This window comes from Mixophyes fleayi, chromosome 10 (assembly GCF_038048845.1).
Source record: "Mixophyes fleayi isolate aMixFle1 chromosome 10, aMixFle1.hap1, whole genome shotgun sequence".
In the NCBI taxonomy this organism is placed as follows: Eukaryota; Metazoa; Chordata; class Amphibia; order Anura; family Limnodynastidae; genus Mixophyes; species Mixophyes fleayi.
Window position 1 is genome coordinate 52078167 of NC_134411.1, and position 21028 is coordinate 52099194.

At 45.3% G+C, this 21028-nt stretch overlaps 1 protein-coding gene across 3 annotated transcripts in view; it reads right to left on the minus strand.

The window, feature by feature from the left end:
• PACS1 (phosphofurin acidic cluster sorting protein 1) overlaps nt 1–21028 on the minus strand; it is a 112294-nt gene that overhangs the window by 76846 nt on the left and 14420 nt on the right. For all 3 annotated transcript variants that reach the window (XM_075188745.1, XM_075188744.1, XM_075188746.1), the window contains exon 6: nt 11660–11751. In XM_075188745.1, the coding sequence (XP_075044846.1) occupies nt 11660–11751 (92 nt within the window). The remainder of the gene's footprint in view (nt 1–11659; nt 11752–21028) is intronic.

Consider the following 21028-nt stretch of genomic DNA (forward strand, 5'->3'; position numbering starts at 1 on the left):
AAACGTACTCTAGAGTCTTTACCTTTTGACGGGTGAACCTCTTTGGATCCCAGTTGGATCACATATTACAACTGGTCACTGGTGATAAGAGCTCTTTTTTTTGTCGGTGAGCCACACTAAACCTATAACAACCCAGACTTAATTCCTTTCGCCCCTTCCGTAAGTTGCGGGGAATTCCCACAAGGGGACAATTCACTTCGTCAAGGGGAAGTTTCCGTAGAGGTAAACAGTCTGCCAGCTGTGAAAACCCCAAGCCTGCAGAGACAGCCTCCATATGACGGGACTCCCAGCCACGCTGTTTTGGTAGCGGTCAGTCTCATTCAGGACAAATGGCTGGATTCGAGGGGTGGTCACTTGGGGTTATGTGATCAATCTTGCACATTTCCTTCATCGCAGATTGTTTACTACAAGTCTGCCATATTGCAGTCTACGACAGTGTGCTCCGGGATCAATCCTGAAACTCTTGGTTTCGGACTGTGGCTATTGTGGTTTCACACTAACCTCTTTCTAGTTTCAAAGCTGGACGGCTCCCTTCGTCCAGTCCTGAACCTCAAAACACTCAAATGGGTTTAAGTCCTGGGCTTCAAAATGGAGTTGCTGCCTCTGTCATCGCGGGCATAGAACAAGGGGAGTTCCTTGCTTCTCTGAAAATAAAGGATGCTTACCTCCATGTTTCTGGGATGTGCATCAGTGTCTTCTTCATTTTGCGGTCTGCGAGGCCAATTATTGGTTCCAGGCCCTTTGGCCTAGCTACTGCCTCAAGGATTTTCACAAAGGTGATGGCCATCGTGACATCTCCATTCTCAGGGCGTCATAGTTATTTCTTACTTTGACGACCTGATATTAAAGGCCCCATTGTATTCTGTCCTGCTCCGCCATCTTCACCTGACAGTGACTTTTTTGGAAACACAGCTGGATCCTCCACTTGCCTAAGTCTTCCTTAATTCCCATGCAGAGAAAGCGGTTTCTTGGCCTCGAATTCGTCACCTGTTGTCAGCGGGTGTTTCTTCCGTTGGACAACTTTCTCTCTGTTCTGTCCAAGACCAAGTCCTTCCTGGTGGGGCAGGAGGTGTCCATTCTTCACTGATAGGCATCATGGTGTCCATGTTCAAAGCGTTCCCCTTTGCCCAGCTTCATTCTCTGACATTCCAGAAGGAGCTTCTTCAGAAGTGGTTAAAATCCCCTCTACATCTGGACAAACACTTCATCGGGTTGTCCACAACAGTTTGCCAGTTCCTCATCTGGTGGCTGAACTGCTCACATCTCAGCAGGGGTCGCCTCTTCCAATTTTGGGGATGAACCCTGTTGACTACAGATGCCAGTTTGTCCTGATCCAGTGCAGCCGTTGGTGTTCTCCGGTTCCAGGGCCTCTGGGACTCCCAGGAGGCACTTCTGCCTATCAACGTGCTGGAAGTCCAGGAGGTTTACAGGGCACTTGTACAGGCTCAGAGGATTCTGGCAGGTAAGCCCCTGAAAGGCCAGTTAGACAACGCAAAGGCGGTGACCTACTTGCACTATCAAAAGGGAACCCGCAGCACCAAGTCCACAAAGGAGACGGCAAGAATCATGTCTTCGGCTGAACATCACGTTCGCACTAAGCCCACTTTTGCTCCTGCAGTGGTCTCACAATTTCACAAACAAGGAGATTATTGTTCCAACTTTTTGTCCTCGATTCGTCCATGCTGAATTTTGGATGTGGTCTGGGCTCTTATATTGGTTATTATGTGGACTGTACTGTTGTGGTTCCCAAGACTATGTATTTGTTTGTGCTGTATGATGCCCACAAGTGTGGTTGGCTGGCCTCTAGGTTGTCTGTGGTTTGGTGGATTACTTCTGCTATACGGTTGGCTTACGTTGTCAGCTCGGCCGATGTCAATTGCCATAAAAGCTCTTGCGACCAGGTTGGTGCTTCATGGACGGCGCATCACCATGCTTCGGACGAGCAGTTGCGCTGGGCTGCTACGCTGTCGTCTGTCCACAACTTTGCTAAATTCTACAAGTTATAGGGCTTTGCGTTGCAGGATGCTAGCTTTGGGTGCAATCCCTCCCTTAGGGGCAAATTTGGAATGTTCCCAATATCTCACCGTTTCCCCAATAGAGAAACAGACAAAAAGAGGATTTTTGTTACCTACCGTAAAATCTGTTTCTCTTAGTCCATTGGGGACACTGCACTCCCACTCTTTTCTGTGTTTGTTTACTGGTTGCCTGTTTGGTGTTTCTTGTTGACCTGGGTTTTGCTATAAAAAACTGAGGATAGTATTTTAAGAGGGGCATAGTTGGGGTGGGGCTATCCTCCCAATACTTTCAGTTTAAAGTGCCCCTGACTCCTCTTATCACACAGCTTGCATCATACCAATAAAAAGAGCATGTATGTTAGAGGGGATCTGCACTGCTTGTAAAATGTTTTTTTTTTGGAATTTGCGAAGAAACCTCTGCACATTATTAATCCATTAAAGGAACTCTTAAGCAGGCCACTCACAGGCCATACCTGCTGCTTGACACAATTACCATTCAAATTGGCCTCAGCCATAGGTGGCTAAACTTGATGCTAAACTGGATGCAATCGAGCTTTGACTCGGAATGAGCTGCCGGATCATTTCCAGCTGCACTGATTGATAGTGAGCGTCGCAGGCCCACAAAAGTACGATTAAAAAAAGGGTAGGATTAATTTTCATAGAGATGTGTAGAGGTACTCATTACACACAATCCCCTAAAATGGCCCTGTTACTAGACAGCAGTTACCAGGTTTTTTGACACACATCTAGAGAAAGAGAAAGTGACTGGTGACATACAAAAGTCCTTAAGAAACATTGTCCCCATAATATAATAATATTGCCCCCTTAATATAATTAAAAATAAAGTTTGCCCCATAAGTTAATTTTAAATGTATTTTGCCCCTTAATCAATAAATAATGATAGTCCCCATAATTCATAAGCCAACAGTAACTCCTCTTATGTTCTGAATGGCAAGATAGCTCAAACAGCAAGAAATTTGAGCAATCTTGCCTTTCACAAACCACCTCTTTTGTTTTAGCTGTTCTGCTGTTGATTTTCTCTCTAGATTGTCAAACAGCATCTTAGCAAATCTAACTGTTTGCCCCCCACACACACACACTCTCCCCACACACACACACACACTCCCCCCCCCCCTCGGGGCTACAACCCTTCCAGTGCTCGAGTAGATTGAGAGCTGACATGCTTCAGACAGCAGCGGCGAATATGGCTGCACTGTACACCCTAGTGCTGGGACGTAACGGGAGGGGTACGAGTGTGCGAAGAAGTGATTTACGACAACAGATAGATCAACATGTTAATTGTGCGTGCTGTAATTTCCAACATACAGGAATTACAGACTACAAACTCCTTGAAAAACTGACATATACAAGAATTGTGAGAAAGGATCATACCAGCACAGAGGTTTACGTCACTTTCAAGGGCGACAGTTACATTGCTGCTATTAAGGGGGCAATGCGAGGACCTGGCGGCTGTAGAATGTTTTTTAGGAACGATTGTACATTCTACAGCCATAACCTCTTTCCATAAATCCAAGGCGGATTTTTAAGCCAATCAGAAGACACTTTTGCCAGGGGACAGCAGAGGTACACAAGGGTGATCAAGAAGGGTAGTCAATGGCAGGGTCAAACACTGAAGATCAAGCAGATCCAAGGATAATCCAGAAGCAAGCTGGTGTCATACACAGGAAATCAGCAAACATGAGAAGGTAGGTAGGTAAAGCTGGAGCTTGGGGACCCAATACTCGCATCCATAAATAGAAGTGGGAGCCCAATGATTAGCGCCGACGGCGCAGCGCCACAGGAAGCCGCCAAAGCTTCCTGAATCTAAGCTTGTAATCCCAGAACAAAGAGCGCTCTACCAAGTCCCTTAAGTCAGAAACCTCTCAGGTGAGGTCTGAATTGCAAAAATTGCTCATGGCCCGTACCCTCATGGCACTGTCTAGGCTGCATCAAAAATTCTATGTGGCAGGTAACGGAGCGGGCAGGTTGTTGACCTGGAAGCGGAGAGGATTGCAGGCCCATAACCGTATAAAGTCAATTATAGCTCCCGATGGCTCCAAAAGCTCTAAACCACGTGACATAGCTGACATTTTTGCTTCCTTTTATACAATTTGAACCAAGAACGCCAGTAACTACTAACCAAATGAGGCAGATATTTTCTTCTTCCTGAAGGGGCTCCTCCACCCCTTCATGGACCCAGCTATGAGGGATGAGCTGAATGCACCCTGCTCCCAGGAGGAGATTCTGCATGTCATTAGGCAGGTTCCTAAAGAGAAAAAGTGTCAGACCCCGAGGTCTTTATAAAATGGGACTTTTATACTTATGTAAAATCCATTTACATAAGAAACAGATTTTACACAAGTATAAAAGTTGGGGTATAGAGTAGGGACAGGGCGAACTGGCACTTTAAAATCTTCTGTTTAACTAAGCCCTAGCTCCTACCCCTCTATACCCCACCTCCTGTCCAGCCTCAGTTTATGTTTAACCAAGCCCACAGAAAGCGGAGATAGAGAGAAATAGGAAAAGAGAATAAAATTAACAAAACAACAACATTCTCTTACCAACAAGACTACGTGTCAAACAGTAGGAGAAACTAGATCGTTAAGGGTAGACGCCCGGTGTCCCCCAATGGACTAAGAGAAACGGATTTTACGCAAGTATAAAAATCCCATTTTCTCTGTCTTCCTTTGGGGGACACCGGGGACAATGGGGACATCCCAAAGCTGCCCTACGGGAGGGAACGCTCTGAAGAAATGGCACGAAACACCTTTCTTCTAAAACTTGCATTCTTGGATGCAAACACATTAAACTTGTAAAAGTCAGTGAATGTGTGTACAGACTACCACATGGCCGCTTTACACGGCTGTTCTCTGGAAGCACCATAGAGGGCCGCCCATGAAGCAGACCCTGTAGAGTGCTTGCATAGATTATCTGGGACAGACTCCCCAGCCTTACTATAAGCTTGACGAATAACAACCGTAATCCACCTAGCAATGATTAATTTAGAAGCTAGCCAGCCTCTTTTGTGAGCATGATAGAGACTCAAAAGATTGTCAGTCTTGCGCATCTTCTGAGACCTCTGCAAGCATTACTTGAACTTTATCTGCACATTGAGCTGTTCCGTGAGTTGCCTATTACAATCTGTGCTCCAAAAATATCCTAAGCCGTGACACAGGCATTGCAAACGTAGATGACAAAAGGGAGCAGAAGAGGAGAACCTTGTGGTTTATCAGAGATGCCACCATGTCGATATTCGGGTGACCCCACTATTCCACCAACTGACGAAACACCTTAGGATGAAGGGACAATTTCCGCATGGCCAAGGGACTTTTGGTACCGCTCTGATGATTGAGGTATGCCACTGACGTGGCATAGTCTGACTGAATCTTCACTGGCCTTCCCTGCAGCAAGTGTTGTGCGCTTATAAGAGCATGAAGACTGCTCACAGTTCAAAGACATTGATTGGAAGCTTGGATTCCTTTTGAGTACAAAAACCCTAAAACCGAGCATGAAGACAGAAGACCTCTAATCTCGAAGGCTGGCATCCTTTGTGATTAAAGTCCAATTTTAAATTGATGCGTCCCCTGGTGAGAATCTGTTTATGTAACCACCAAAGAAGCAACTAACTGGTCTGCGGAAACAGGTGAAATACCTGGGCAGTCAGATTCAGATGGTATTTGTTGCATTGCAACAGAAGATCCAACTGGGACTGCCGTGCATGAAACTGAGCAAACTGGACCGGCTAGAAAGTCGATACCATGTTGCCAAAAATGCTCATGGCGAAATGTACCGAAGGCTACCTTGTCGTCAACCAAGATCTTACCCTGTTCTACAAGGCTAGAATCCTGTCTTGGTTGGTAAGAACACCCGTTTTGACGGATGTAAACTAAAAATACTCAAAAAGATCATTTGCTGAGATGGGAGCAACTTGGACTTTTTGAAGTTGAGAATCCAACCGTGAAACTGTAGAGTCTGGATTACTACTTGGATATGTCGCCTAAAGCACCTTTAAAGACTCTGTCATTAAAATATGATCGTCCAGACAAAGGATGATTGTAATCCTCTTGGACTTTAGCAGAGCAGCCACGACCGACATGATCTCTGTGAAGATACATGGGGTCGTGGCCAGACCAAAGGGAAGAGCCTGAAATTGTTAGTGCTGTGACCGAACTGCAAACCTCAAAAGGGACTGATGATCCCTCTAGATAGGTACATGAAGATAGGCATTTTTGATGTCTAGAACCCCCATGAATTTTCCTTGTTCCATGCCGTGAATGACCGAGCTCAAAGACTCGATCTTAAACCTGGGCACTGTGACATGGGTGTTGAAAGATTTTCAGAGTCCGAATTGGTCTGAATAAGCCCTTTAGTTTTAGTACGAGAAAAAGGTTGTAATAAAAACCCAAACCTCTTTGAGAATCTGGCACCGGAATCATCACTCCGGAATAAAGGAGGGATAGAATCGTTTCTCGTAAAACCAGTCGCTTTCGTGGACAAGTGGGAAGCCCTATGGCAAAGAACTGTCTGGGAGAAAGACCGAGCAGATCGATCTTGTATCCTCAATCCACTACACCCAAGCCCAGACATCGGTGGTAGACTGCAACCACTGATCCCTGAACAAGAAAAGACGAGCTCATACCACTGGCGACAGCGGAGGAGCAAAATGTCTGTCATGCGGACTGCTTGTATGCAGGTTTCGCTACTGGACGTCAAGCCGACTAGGCCTGGTGCCCACGCAGCATACCACCCCTAGGGGCGGATGACTGGCCTGTAGAAGATTGGCCTAAGGAATATTAACCCTGAAACCTTCCTGAGGACTGAAAGGACTGGAATTTTAATAATGTTTGTTTGGGAGCATTAACTGGGAGAAAAGTGCCCTTTCCACCTGTAGCTTGACTGATAATGGAGTCAAGCTGAGGTCCAAACAAAAGACCCCCAGAAAACGGTATGGTCTCAAGAACCTTTTCAGACTCCCCATCAGCCTTCCAGGACTTAAGGCAGAGAATATGACGAGCTGAAACTGCAGAGGCAGAAATATGTGCACCAATCAGTCCCGTGTATGTAGCTGCCTCTCGTAAATAATCTATCGCCCTCTGAATTTGCTCCACTAATGGAAGCAGTTCAGAAGAAGGCCTGCCTGCCAACAAACCTTGAAAATGGTGTTTTGACTAGCGTTCTACTGCTTTGGTAACCCACGCAGTTGCCAAAGCAGGCCTGAAAGAGGCACATGCTGCCACAAAAATGAACTTAAGGACGGCCTTAACCTAATGGTCTGTACCATCCTTAAGAGTGGCTATGTTAGGAAAGGGAATAGTAGTTACCTTGGCTAACCTTGTAAATGCAGCATCCACACGTGGAAGCATTTATTATTTAGCAAAAACTTCAGGAAGAAAAGGATAAACCGACTGCAGTCACCGAAATACTTGGAACTTGCTATGTGGGGAAGTCCAAGGCTCTGACAACATATCTTCCAATAGGGTAAAAGCCAGGAAAAAGAAAGAATTTTTTTTTTCCCCGTGCAGAAAGAGGAGCCTGTGCAACATGAGGAACCTCTTACTTAGGAAAGTGAAGTACCTGACACACAGCTTGTATTAATTCCTCCACACTCTGGCGAACCGAATGAATCTCCTCCACAACGGAAGGAGCATCCATGTCACAATTCACCGCTAAATTACCTTCATTCTGGGAACTACAGTCAAAATCTGGCTTATTTTCCTGAAGTTGTGGCCCCATCCTCCTACGCTTATGTGAGGAAGACGGTGCCGCAGATTGTAACATCCTCTCTAAAAAGGAAGAAACCTAAACCAAACCCTGTACAGAGGATGCAATTCCCTGTACCCAAGCAGGCTGTACAGGCTCCGCCAGGGAGAAACAGTCAAACCTTGACTTAGCAAACTAGAACCCATGCCAGTTGCGTTGCTACAGTGCAAGCAGAATCAGAAGATGTAGCGACCACAGCCTGTGACAGCACCAACTGAGCAAGGTCAGCCACTGTATTGGAGAGAGACCAAACCCAGGCATGTGTTGCCGTATGTAAAGCAGCAGCTGCTGTTTTACACTGTATGCTCTTTGAAAGCCAGCAGGCTGCGCACAGAGCCTGCGCACCTGACTGACCTGATGGTAACTTAACGTGACAGACAGCCCAGGTGAAACTCAACATTGATGTAACACCAGCTTTACCACGCATGGTTTTTCCCCTTCTGACATGTTAATAGATGGGACAAAACACAAACAAAACAGTGTAATAAACAGTGTAACAAAACACAATATAAATAACAAGCAGCCCACAAAACTGAACAGAAAGTGAGCCTGCAATACAGCCAATAAAGCCCCACAGAGTAAAAATAATACACTTTTGAAAATAACAATCCCCAATCCTTTCTACCAGGACTCAGGACAGAAAAGGGTAGAAGCTGGAGCTATAAAATGGCTGTTTATTCTGGTGTCTGCACACAAATAAAGAGAGACCACCATGGAGGAAGTGTAATAGAAGAAACATCACTCCCCCAGGGCCCAGTAGTGAATTGGTAACATTCAACAGGACAACACCCTCAACCAATCCAGTGCCTAGCAGGGCTCACTATGTTAGTGACCCTTGTCTGACCCTGTCTCCTGAGCTAAAAACAGAATCTTTTTTTTTTTTTCATAAAATGACTTCTTCTAGTAAGAAGCAGCCTGCTCAGGGACAAACTGTGATTTTCTAACCTTCTCTCTCAGCATTGTGCTGGGAGAGGGTTTCACTTACCTTCTGCCACCCCTCCTCACGCAGTGTCTGCAGTCTATCTGACAGTCAGATCAGGAGGACGGACACAGCCTGCGGCGACTGTGCCCGGCTCCTAGGAAGGTATGAAAACGTTGGGAGAGGGAGGCTGGTAACAGAGGCACCTCTCACAGCACCTAGGATCCCCCCCCCCTCCATACAGCGCTTGCCTCGTGCTGCATACAGCAGATTCCTGCCATAAAATAATAAAAGTAACAGAAGAGGGCTGCTGAGCAGCCCAGACACAGCCCTTTCGCCAGGCACTTAAACTAAACTGAGGATGGACAGGAGGTGGGGTATAGAGGGGAAGGAGCTAGGGCTGCTAAACAGAAGTTTAAGGTGCCAGTTCGCTCTGTCCCTACTCTATACCCCAATGTCCCCGGTGTCCCCAAAAGGAAGACAGAGAAATAACTTTTTTGTCACCTTCCAGGAGGAATTGTTACCCATATTAGAGCATCTGTACAGTGCAGGAACCTTGTAGGGGAGCTTCGCATCCAAAATGCTAGAATCTCACATAATAGTTATTCCCAAGCAGGGCAAGGACCCTACAGATTGCAAAAATTATCAGCCAATTGCCTTTTTAAATTCACACGTAATCTTTGCAAAACTTATCGCCAATAGACTTTCTTCTATTATTCCTAAGCTGATACATCCAGACCAGGGGGTAAATGTATGAACCTCCGGATTCTTCAACTCCGGCGAGTTCAGCGTCTTCAGCGCTTAAATTTAAAGCGGCGCTGCCTTGTAAAGGGAGACTAAAATAAAACCACTTGCCGCTCGGGTGAGGCTTTCAAGGGAATGTGTTGGTGGATTACTAACCCGGAGACCTTGGTGCCAAGTAGCCATAGAATCTTGTCTTTGTTTAGTATGACCTTCCTTTATACACTCAACACATCCAAAACGGAGGTTCTTCCCATTAATATTCTCAATGAGAGATTGAAAAGCTTGAAAGACAAGTTCGCCTACAAGTGGAAATCCTCGGATCTCCCCTACTTAGGTATTCAAATTACACCACATTTGGATACTGTTATTGATAACTCTTGTAACAGCTTTCAACTTTGACAACCTCCTGGATGTGCTACGAGGTCTCCTGGTTAGGTAGAATACCTGCGTTCAAAATGATGCTCCTCCTAAAGCTGAAGTATTTATTCCGCATGCTCCCAGCAAGGCTAATGACTAAATTGATAGCTGTCATGAAGTTGTATTTGTGAAAGAAGAAACACCCACGTATGGCTTTGCAGCTTATGACCTTGGGGAAAATACAGCGAGTGCCTGTCCTTCCTAACCTGTGGAAATAACACGACTTGTGTCTGTTGTCCCAGATACATGACTGGACCCTTCCACCGGGTCGGAAGCCTTGGGTGGATTTAGAAACAGCATGCAATTCAGACTTCCTCTTAGCTGATCTACTCTAGGTCCCTGGTGACTGGAGGCCTCCAGTTCACAACCTGTCTGCTCTAACTAGGTATGCTTTGACGGTGTGGGACCAGATATGTAGTGGCATCGACGAATTTCCCCATCCCACTGCTCATGAATTGTTGCAGGCATTAGCCAAACAGATTCCAGATTTAAACCTCTCCCAGTGGTTTTTCAGAGGGATTCTATCCCTAGGTCACTTGTTTGAATCAGGAGTTCTCCTTTCCTTTGCTCATTTATGTGACCGCCATCAACTGCCTAGATGCGATTTCTACAAATACCTTCAACTAAGACACTGGTTGTCTACTACACCAATAAGGCCCGTCCCTCCGCTCTATTTTGCCAAAGTAACAAGAGGCTCTAATCGTGCCAGCATAAAGTTCTGGTACAACCTACTAAACATGCAATCTGACTTACTAAAATCCAGAGTCCAGCTTCAGTGGGAGACACCACCTGAAATTCTCCAGACAGGATTGTACACATATTTACCAGAATTCCTTTAAAATGTCCAGATGTCTAAATCCCACAGAGGATTATACTGGGCATGTTAGGGCTGTTGTGGTCATGAGGTTATTATGTGGGGCATAGAACTGTATATGGGGGCATTGGAATTTATGTAATGAGCTTTAGGGCTTTGTGTGGTGGACAAGGGTTTTCTATGCACAGTATTTGCTTTTTCACACCATCAACTGACAGTAAGAGGATCACACATGTTCAAATGGGTGGAGCTAACTTTCCCCTGCAGGTCCAATTGCTGCTGTGTCCTCGCTGGCATCCCTGCTGCTGCTGCTGTAAGCCTGGCAGTGATAGGCAGCTGTTAAAATGGATCTGAGATGAAAGATCGAGTGTGACAGCTGTCTGTCACTGCCAGGCTCACAGCAGCAGCAGCAGCAGGGATGCCGGGGAGGGCACAGCAGCGGTGGACAGCTCTTCGGTGGCCAGCGGGCCCACTGGTGAGCCTGGGTCCCATACAACAGTACCCTCCTGATGGCGGCCCTGCTAGCTAGCATGACACACATGCATTTGTCTTGACACACTAGTTGGAAATCAGTGTGTTTTAAGTTTGTTTCTGTATAGTTTGTTTTGCTTATTTTCCTCATTACCATGATGCATGTTAATATCTTCTATTTGTAGAAAATTATGGCCGATTAAATAAAAAAAATAGAAAAACAAAGAATACAGAGAAAGATTGTATAAATCAGAAAATAGTAATTTAAAATAATAGTGGAATTGTGCATTTATAGTTGCATATTTTCATTAACACTATCAATGAAATTGTTTCTGCACAGCACCACAAAATTAGGTACACCAATGTGCCTACTCCATTATTTTGCAGCCACCTTGATCTGCAAACTCATGCTCTTTGGCGAAAGTGTAAGTGCATCTGCGCAAATTGAGGCACATAGTGAGACACAAAACTTATGTTGCACTTTGTAACCAACAATGATTTAATATACAGATTTCTCACCTGTCCATGTAATGGGTCATCACTTCCCTCCTGCTCTGAAGAGAAACTTTCATCTTCATCTTCTGAATAATTTTCAATATCTGGGGAACGGTCTTAGGACAAAAATAAACATATGACTTAAAACCAAAATCTGATCACTACTTAAAGAAATATCAATGTTTTTATTGTCTATATTTAGAAGTTGTCAGCAGGGATTTTTGCCGTTTTATGTATGCACGATAAAGAACAAAGCAAATAAAAAATAAATAAAAAAAGAGAAACGTGTCCCTCTGCCCCTGTTAAGCCTGGAGAGAGTACGCAACTAATTTTGCTCTTCAAACTTAAGACTGGTCTATTGTCTGTCCTGGACATGCTCTTAACCTACATCAAAGATGCCCTACAGGAACTTAATTCAGTTTTAAGTTTCATTCATTATCCAAGCAATTAGCATAGAGAACTATGGCGAACGGAACGGGGGGGGGGTCAAAATAAGGATTTTTTATATAAATGCTTGGTCCACAAGGTATTATAACACAACTAAAAAAAACTAAAAAAAACATCCGCAGTATATTATTCTTTGGATAGAGGGATATAGGGGTATGGTGTATTTATGCACCTGTGCCACTTCAGAACACAAAAACACAACAATCTAATATTAGGCAATACAGTCATTACTTGCTTTATTTACATAATTAAAATATATATACATTAACAAAATGAGGATTTATGTACTTACGTTAAATCCGTTTCTCTGATTCCGTCTGGGGGACACTGCTTACCATGGGTTGTGGAGGGAGCTTGGTTAGTTGGCACCTAACTAGTTAACTTTTAGTACTGCCGACAGACCCCTCCCCTCTACAATCCCCCTGCCTCTTCCTGTCAGTTAATTAAAAAGCCCCAAGGAGAAAAGGCCAATCAACCAAAAGCACACAGAAGAAAAGCAGAAGGGAGGGATCGCAGTGTCCCCCAGACGGAATCAGAGAAACGGATTTATCGTAAGTACATAAATCCTCTTTTCTCTTTCATCCAGTCTGGGGGACACTGCTTACCATGGGGACGTTCTAAAGCAGCCCCCTAAGGGTGGGGCTACTCTGAAAATCCCGCTCGTAAAGCATTACGAGCGAAATTTGCATCCGCAGATGCAAATACATTAAACTGGTAAAATTTTGTAAAGGTGTGGACAGAGGACAAGGTGGCTACCCTGCAAAGCTGGTCTGCAGAAGCCCCATTTCTCGCTGCCCACGACACCCTACCGATCTGGTGGAATGGGCCGTAAGTCTCTCCGGCACAGGACGGTTAGCCTTTATGTAAGCTTGCTTAATGGTTGCCGTAATCCATCTTGCAATGGACTGTTTTGAGGCTGGCCAGCCTCTCTTACTAGCATCATAAAGAACAAACAGAGAATCGGCACGTCTAATCTGAGAAGTTCTCTTGACATAAATACGGAGAGCCCTAACCACATCTAACTTTTCCATAGACTGTTGATCCAAATGGGAAGTAGATGAGAAGACCGGAACTACAATTTCCTGGTTCAGATGGAAAGCCGAAACTACTTTTGGAACGAAGGAAGGGAGGGTTCTTAACACCGCTCTGTCCTCGTGGAAAACCAGATACGGTTCCCGACAAGACAGAGCTCCTAATTCCGAAACCCTACGTGCAGATGCAATAGCCAAAAGGAAGAGGACCTTCCAGGTCAACCACTTCAAATCTGCCACAAGTAATGGATCAAAAGGAGGCCCCTTAAGCATATCCAGTACCAGGTTGAGATCCCATGGTGCTGTGGGCAGAACATAGGGAGGCTAAATATGCAAGACTCCCTGGAGGAAAGTCCTAATATCTGGTAAATCCGCTAATTTCAGGTGAAAAATTACTGACAGAGCCGAAACCTGAACTTTTAAAGAACCTAACCGAAGCCCTGCTTCCAGGCCATCCTGAAGGAAAGCCAACAAGCGAGGGAGGCGAAAAGAGGACGAGTGACATGTCTTATTTTCGCACCCTCTGGTGTAGGCTCTCCAAATCCAGTGATAGATGCGAGCTGAAACTGGCTTTCTGGCTCGCATCATAGTATTCACTACACTGGAGAAAAAACCTCTAGCCCTCTTGAGGCTGGCTTCAACAGCCATGCCGTTAAACTGAGCTGAGGTAAATTCTGGTGACGGAAGGGACCTTGCAGAAGAAGGTCGTCTCGAGATGAAATACGAAAACCTTGTCCTTCCGCCATAGAGATTATGTCCGCGTACCAGACTCGGTGCGGCCATGAGGGAGCTATTAGAATTACTGGCAGACCGCCCTGCCTTACTCGTCTGAGTACGCGAGGAAGCATGGGAATCGGAGGAAACAGGTATCCCAACCTGAACACCCATGACATTGTCATAACGTCCACTGCCACCGCTAAGGGGTCTCTTGCCCTTGCGCAAAACCTGTGAACCTTTCTGTTGTGTCTGGAGGCCATGAGATCTATGTCCGGAAGACCCCACCTCTGAACTAGAGACTGGAAAACTTCCAGATGGAGTGACCACTCCCCCGGCGTCATCTGGTGTCGACTTAGGTAGTCGGCCTCCCAATTCTTTATTCCTGGAATGAATACTGCCGATATTGCTGGAACAAATTATTCTGCCCAAACCAAAATTTGAGCTGCAATATTCATTGCCGCTGCACTCCTGGTTCCTCCTTGCCTGTTGACATATGCAACGGCCGTGGCATTGTCGGACTGAGCTCTGACACTCTGACAGGGTGGCCCTGAAGGAGGGACTTGGCCCCCCGGAGGGCCAAAAGAATAGCCTTGAACTCCAGCACGTTTATTGATAGGGCTGATTCCTGAACCGACCAAAGTCCCTGGAGCCGGAGGTGCAGAATTACCGTCCCCCAACCTTTCAGGCTGGCGTCCGTCGTGGCTATGATCCATGGCCATGGAGCGAAGGACCTGCCCACTGTCATGTGATCCTGAATCAGCCACCACTGAAGCGATTCTCTCGCCCTTGGAGATAGAGAGATCCTCTGGAGATCCAAACGTAGGTGGGATCCTGACCATTTCGTCAATAGATCCCACTGAAAACAACGAGAATGGGCTCGACCGAAGGGGATGGTCTCGAAGGAGGCCACCATCTTTCCCAGCAGCCGCATGCACAAGTGCATTGAGGGGTTGGGAGAAGACAAGACCTGAGTTGTTATACTTTGAATTGAACTGATCTTCTCGACAGGTAGGAACACCCTTTGCTGGCTGGTGTCCATAATAAGCCCTAGGAAAACCATACATTGACACGGAACCATCTGGGATTTCTTTAAATTTATTAGCCATCCATGGCCCTCGAGAACCGCCAAGGTGAGGGATAAGTGATGACGTAAGCAAATCTCTGTGGAGGATTTGATGAGCAGGTCGTCCAAATAAGGCACGACCTGAACTCCCTGAAGGTGAAGACATGCTGCCATAACTGACATGATCTTTGTGAAAACCCTCGGTGCTGTTGAGAGGCCGAAGGGGAGGGCCCGAAACTGATAGAGGAAGGATCCCACCGAGAATCTTAGGAGAGATTGATGGTGGATCCAAATGGGAATGTGGAGGTATGCGTCTTTTATGTCTATAGACGCCATAAACTGATCCTTCTCTAAGCCGTTTATCACCAACCTTAGGGATTCCATCCGAAATTCGTCAACCCTTAAGTGCACATTGAGACCCTTTAAGTTTAGGATGGGACGAAAGGAGCCGTCCGGCTTCTTGACCAGAAACAGGTTTGAATAAAACCCCTGTCCTTTCTGGTAATCTGGGACCCTGCAGATAACTCTTTGAGAAAGAAGAGAGGCGACACAATCCTGTATTGCCTGCCTTCTTGATGGATCTCGGGGTAGCGGAGTTAGAAAGAAACGATGTCGGACCGGGCCCAGCAGGTCTATCCTGTACCCCTCTGATATAATACCCCGAATCCAAGGATCTTGGGAGGACGCTGCCCACTGTTCCTGAAACAAAGACAGAAGTCCCCCCACTGGTGCCCCCTCCGGAACAGAGTGGTCGTCAGGACGCAGGCTTCTCCTGGGTCTTGGAGGCCTGGCGCCTAGCTGCAAACGAGGATCTCCCCCTGGCAGAGGAGCCTCGAGAATTTGGCTGTCTGCCTCTAAAGGATTGTCCTCTAGGTAAGGAGGTCCCCCGAAAGGGCTGACGAAAGGAGCTGACCTGAGGGTTTCGGCTCCTGCTAGGGAATACCGGCAAGGAAGTGCTTTTGCCCCCCGTTGCCTGTGAGATCAGGGTATCCAATTCCGGGCCGAACAAAACTGCTGCTGAAAAAGGAATGGTTTCCACTGACTTTTTTGATTCCGCATCTCCTTCCCAGTATTTCAGCCATAACGTTCTTCTTGCTGAAATAGATGCAGCCTGAATAGAAGAGGATACAGCCGCTGAGTTCTGGGCCGCCTCATAAAGGTACTCCGATGCCTCCTTCAAATGCAAAGCCAGGGGAAGTAAATCAGAGTCCTGCAAGGCCTCTGCCAGCTGGTCTGCTCATGCTTCCATGGCTCTAGCCACCCAAGCTGAAGCAAATGTGGGCCTAAAGGAAGAACCCGCAGCAGCAAATATAGATTTTAGCTGGAATTTCACTCTGCGGTCATTGACATCCTGCATAGATGCAGAACCTGGAGCTGGAAGTAAAGTGTGCTTGGCCAATCGGGCTACTGGAATATCCACTTTTGGAATACTCTCCCAGCGAACCACATCTTCCTCCTGCAATGGATACAGGGAAGAGAACCTTTTGGGAACAGAGAACCTCTTATCAGGCTGTTTCCAGGCTCCTTCTACAATATCCTTAAGCTCTACGGAAGGGGGAAAACGGATAGCCTTTCTTTTGGCCTTCTTAAATAGACTTCTGTCTCTAGGAGTAGTATCCTCCGGTTCTGGGAGGTCCAACGCTTGTCTCACTGCTAAAGCCAAATCATTAATAAATTGGATTTTAGACCTTTCTTCCTGTTCCAAAGGTTGAACCTGGTCAGGATCAGAATTGATTTCCCCTTCCTCCTCTGAAAACCCCTCAGAGTCTGAAAGGACCATAAGGGTATTATCAGATCTAGGCCTCCTTCTTTTAGCAGGCAGAATGTTTGGGGATTCAAGTAACTGGTTTAGTTTATCCAAACCCTTTATAAATGCTGCAGACCATGCCGGTTCTGTGGGAACAGGGGCTTAGTCTGTATGAGAAGAGGAAGGTCCTGGTATAGACGTTCCAATAGAACCTGTGGTAACAGGGAGGCCCAACTGAGTACTAGTATTATTAGCCACCGAAGTAGCCACAGTAGATGGCAATTGATTAGAAAATTGAAAAACCATCTGTGACAGGGAGGTCACCCAGGCCGGTTCCTCCGTCAGTGTGGCTGAAATATGCTGGGCTTGCGCAGGGGGGACCCCTGCCTCGCATACAGAGCAGAGCGCCAACGGGTCCTTCTGCCCACAGGGTAATTTTACATTATATTTAGAACATGTAAAATATTTTGCAATAGGGCCCTTTCCCTTATCTGACATTTCTTAATAAAGGAAGGCACACCAAACACACAGACTTAAATTGTTAAATTTAGCTGAGTAGAGAGAGAGATATAAATGTGTGGAGAGAAAAGTGTAAACTACAAGTAATCAACTAACCTAGATATAAAAGTTGTACTTGTAAAATTTTAAACACGAAATAATACTTAAGCAAGTAGGAGAACTATAATATAACTCCTACTAGCCCACTTGTACACAGCAATACAGAATATGTGTTTAAATAAATCAGATACTTAGCCCATAGGCCAAACAGGGGAGAAGTCCAACAGCAGTATCCTGGTGCCTGCTCCCTCAGATCTGTTCTCTCTTCCCGGGCTTCTCCTTGGCGCCAGAAAACTGGGATAAACCATCTCTCTCTCTGGAACGAGGGGGAGCTCTATGTGTTAGCTCCCCCCCTTCAGTAATGCTGCCTCTGCAGCGATTCTGTGTCTGAATAAAAAATTAAAAGTATTATGTGGCAGAGTAGTGGAGACCTCCAGGGGAGGTCTCCGCAGCGGATAATACCAGATGCTCCCTCCTGTGTATGAGGGGGGATCCTGGTATAGCCCCCTTCTCCTCCAAATCCAAGATTGCCGCCGTCAATGCAGTATCCGATAACCGGCGCTCTATGCCTGCAGTGGCAGCGCCGGTTATCGGGGAGGCTCCAGGAGTGACAGCGGTCCATGAGACCGCTTGTCACTCCTAATTCAGGCACCAATTTCTTCAAACTCCACCTGTCCCTGTCGGTGAGAGCCGGTGGCTCTCATCTGACAGGGAAGTGCCTGCGCTGCCCTGCTGTGAGTGTGTTCTCTATATTAGAACACACTCCAGCTCTGCCACCTGTAAAAAAAAGTTAAAAGAATAAAATAAAAGTTAAAAATTACCTACAGTACTAAAACACTGCCCAACTCCATGGCCACCTAAAAACACTGACAGAAAGAGGAAGAGGCAGGGGGATTGTAGAGGGGAGGGGTCTGTCGGCAGTACTAAAAGTTAACTAGTTAGGTGCCAACTCCCCAAGCTCCCTCCACAACCCATGGTAAGCAGTGTCCCCCAGACTGGATGAAAGAGAAAGATAATATTTTAAAGAAAACCTTTTAAGTCAATATTTTTTTTACAAAGTGCCAAGTGTACTATGTAAGTATAAAAAAGAAATGAGCTTCCCTATGCAATCTAAGCTCAGGCAAGCCCTCTATTCAAATGGGGAGACATATGCCAAAATTACTCATATCGGCTAGGATTGAATCCATTTGGGGGACACTGCTTACCATGGGGTATAGAGGTTGCATGGGGTATAGGCAATAATAAACTAACAACTGGCCTGCTCCCTCCCCTCTATGGAGACTCTTCCGTTTTTTAACTAACAAAGCACTAAAAATAAGCAGAGAGTAACAAACAAAAACCACACTACTGAATACAACAGAACATAAAGGTGGTGGGAGCGCAGTGTCTGCCAAATGGATTCAGAGAAATGGATTTTACAGTGAGTACAAAACTCCTATTTTCTCATTCATTCAATTTGGCAGACACTGCTTACCATTGGAACTTTAAAAAACTGCACCTAGGGGTGGGTAAGTTCAGACATTGCTGCACGCAAAACTTTTCAGCCAAAAGCTGATGGCTTTTGAAACAAAGATGTTGAACCCAAAAAATCTGGTGAACATTTGGTTGAAAGACTAGGTTACTGGCCAACATTCTCCATTTCATGCTGACAGATTTAGTAAAGAGAGCTGTAATATCGACAGGAACTGGGGTTCCCTCCAAGGTAGATGTAACAAATATGGATTGATGTAACTGTGCAGACAGGGTCAATTCCCTGCAGAAGTGCAGGACGACCAATGCCAGATAGCAGCAGTCACACAGAAGGACCAGGTCTAGTCAGTGTTAGGTTGCCTGGTATCATCCTAACCGAAGTGTATGCTGCTTTATTGTGGTTGAACAATAAAAGCACGGTTTATTCAGGAAGAAATTGCTTGTGTATGCATCACCAGAAGTATACCTATGTCAATATATGTATATATATATATATTATATTTATATAATAAAGCAAACACTAAGAAAAGTGCCCTACTCAATAAATACAACACTGAAGGGTCTCCATACAGGGGGCATAAGAGTGATGGGAGCAGGCCAGATAAGTTGTTCGTTTATTAGTGTCTTACTCCCAGCACAGTGCCCTCTATACCCCCATGGTAAGCAGTGTCCCCCAAATGAATGAGAAATAATAGTGTTCTCTAATATTTAGTGCCCACTAATTTTGAAAAGTGAACTAACCTGAGCGTATTAGTTATTTCATTAAGCCATAAACTATTCTGGATGAAATTAGGTGGGGGAACAGAGAACTACACTTTTTGTTATGGGTGACATAGGTAAATTCATTGCCTGATTAGTGTAAACCCAACCAGTGGGCTGTTGAGTGTGCCTTTATGTCCCACTGATATTCTGTTTAGTTTATTGGGGTCTTTTGCCTGACCAGTGATGCTGTGGGGTGTGTCTCTCAGAATCTGAATAGATTGGCTGTCAGCAATGTATACCTCAGTGTCTAGTCAGTGTGGCTGTCTGTGCTGTGTGCCCTCTGTCTGACCAGACTCAGCTACCTCAGTTGCTTACAATGTTTATTGTGAAGTGTGCATTTACGCTGTAGCAAATTAGAGGTCTCTTTTATACACCATTTTGAACATTTTTTGTGAGTATGGCTATGCTGACTGAGGCACAAACCATACAACTAGGGCGCTTTATGGACAAGCACTCTCAACTACCCTGCTCACACACAAGAGTTGATGCCACAAAATTCAATGCTATTAAACAAGGACAACCTTATTTAGCCGGTAACTTGCTGACATTTATAAACCAGAAAAAAATAGAAGGTGCAATGCATATTTTTCTGAAAATGTAGATTTGTCAGTACAACTGTGCAGACATTTTACATGACTATTTGCAGGATTGCAGTCCAAAATAACAATGTGCATTTCCGCAAAAGTAAAAAAAAATCAATTCAAAGTGCTGTCTACTCTCATTTCTGGACCTCCCAACTAAATAATTTATTTTTTAGATTTTTTAATATATTGCTCATTTAAACCTTGTTCATGAGCATTTTGTGCTGTGTTTATTGCATGAATCACATTTGTAAATTTTAACGTTCCTGTATAAAATGTAAATGCAATGAAAATGACATTCCATATAAGAGGATGCACAAAAAGTAGCCGCTAAACAAAGAACACTTCTTGAAATATAGGGCGAATGCAAAATGAGGCACATAACTGCGTCCACCCAATATTCAGCATAGAAAGCACTGACCCGCCTAGCATCTGCCATCTGAATAAGCTAATCCCCATTAATAGGTGTAGTCTTCATTGTAAACCTATGCATGGATAAACACAGGCTCAAATATATTATTTATAGGAGAATGACATCCCAAAACAAGTAAAAGTGGCATTTGTGTTGAGCCTATCATCATCACCATGTATTTATATAGCGCCACTGATTCCGCAGCACTGTACAGAGAACTCACTCACATCTGTCCCTGCCCCATTAGAGCTTAGTCTAAATTCCCTAATATAGACACATACTCACACACAGACACATACAGACAGACAGGTAGAGACTAGGGTCAATTTTGATAGCAGCCAATTAACCTACTAGTATGTTTTTGGAGTATGGGAGGAAACCGTAGCACCTGGAGGAAACCCACGCAAACACAGGGACACCATACAAACTCCACACAGATAAGGCCATGGTCGGGAATTGAATTCATGACCCCAGCGCTGTGAGGCAGAAGTGCTACCACTACGCCACCGTGCCTAGGCAATTTTTCCATGTTTGAAAATTACCAATATTGCATTTCCACTTGCTTACAAAGATTGTTAGACTGAAAGAATTTAAGTCTACTTTAG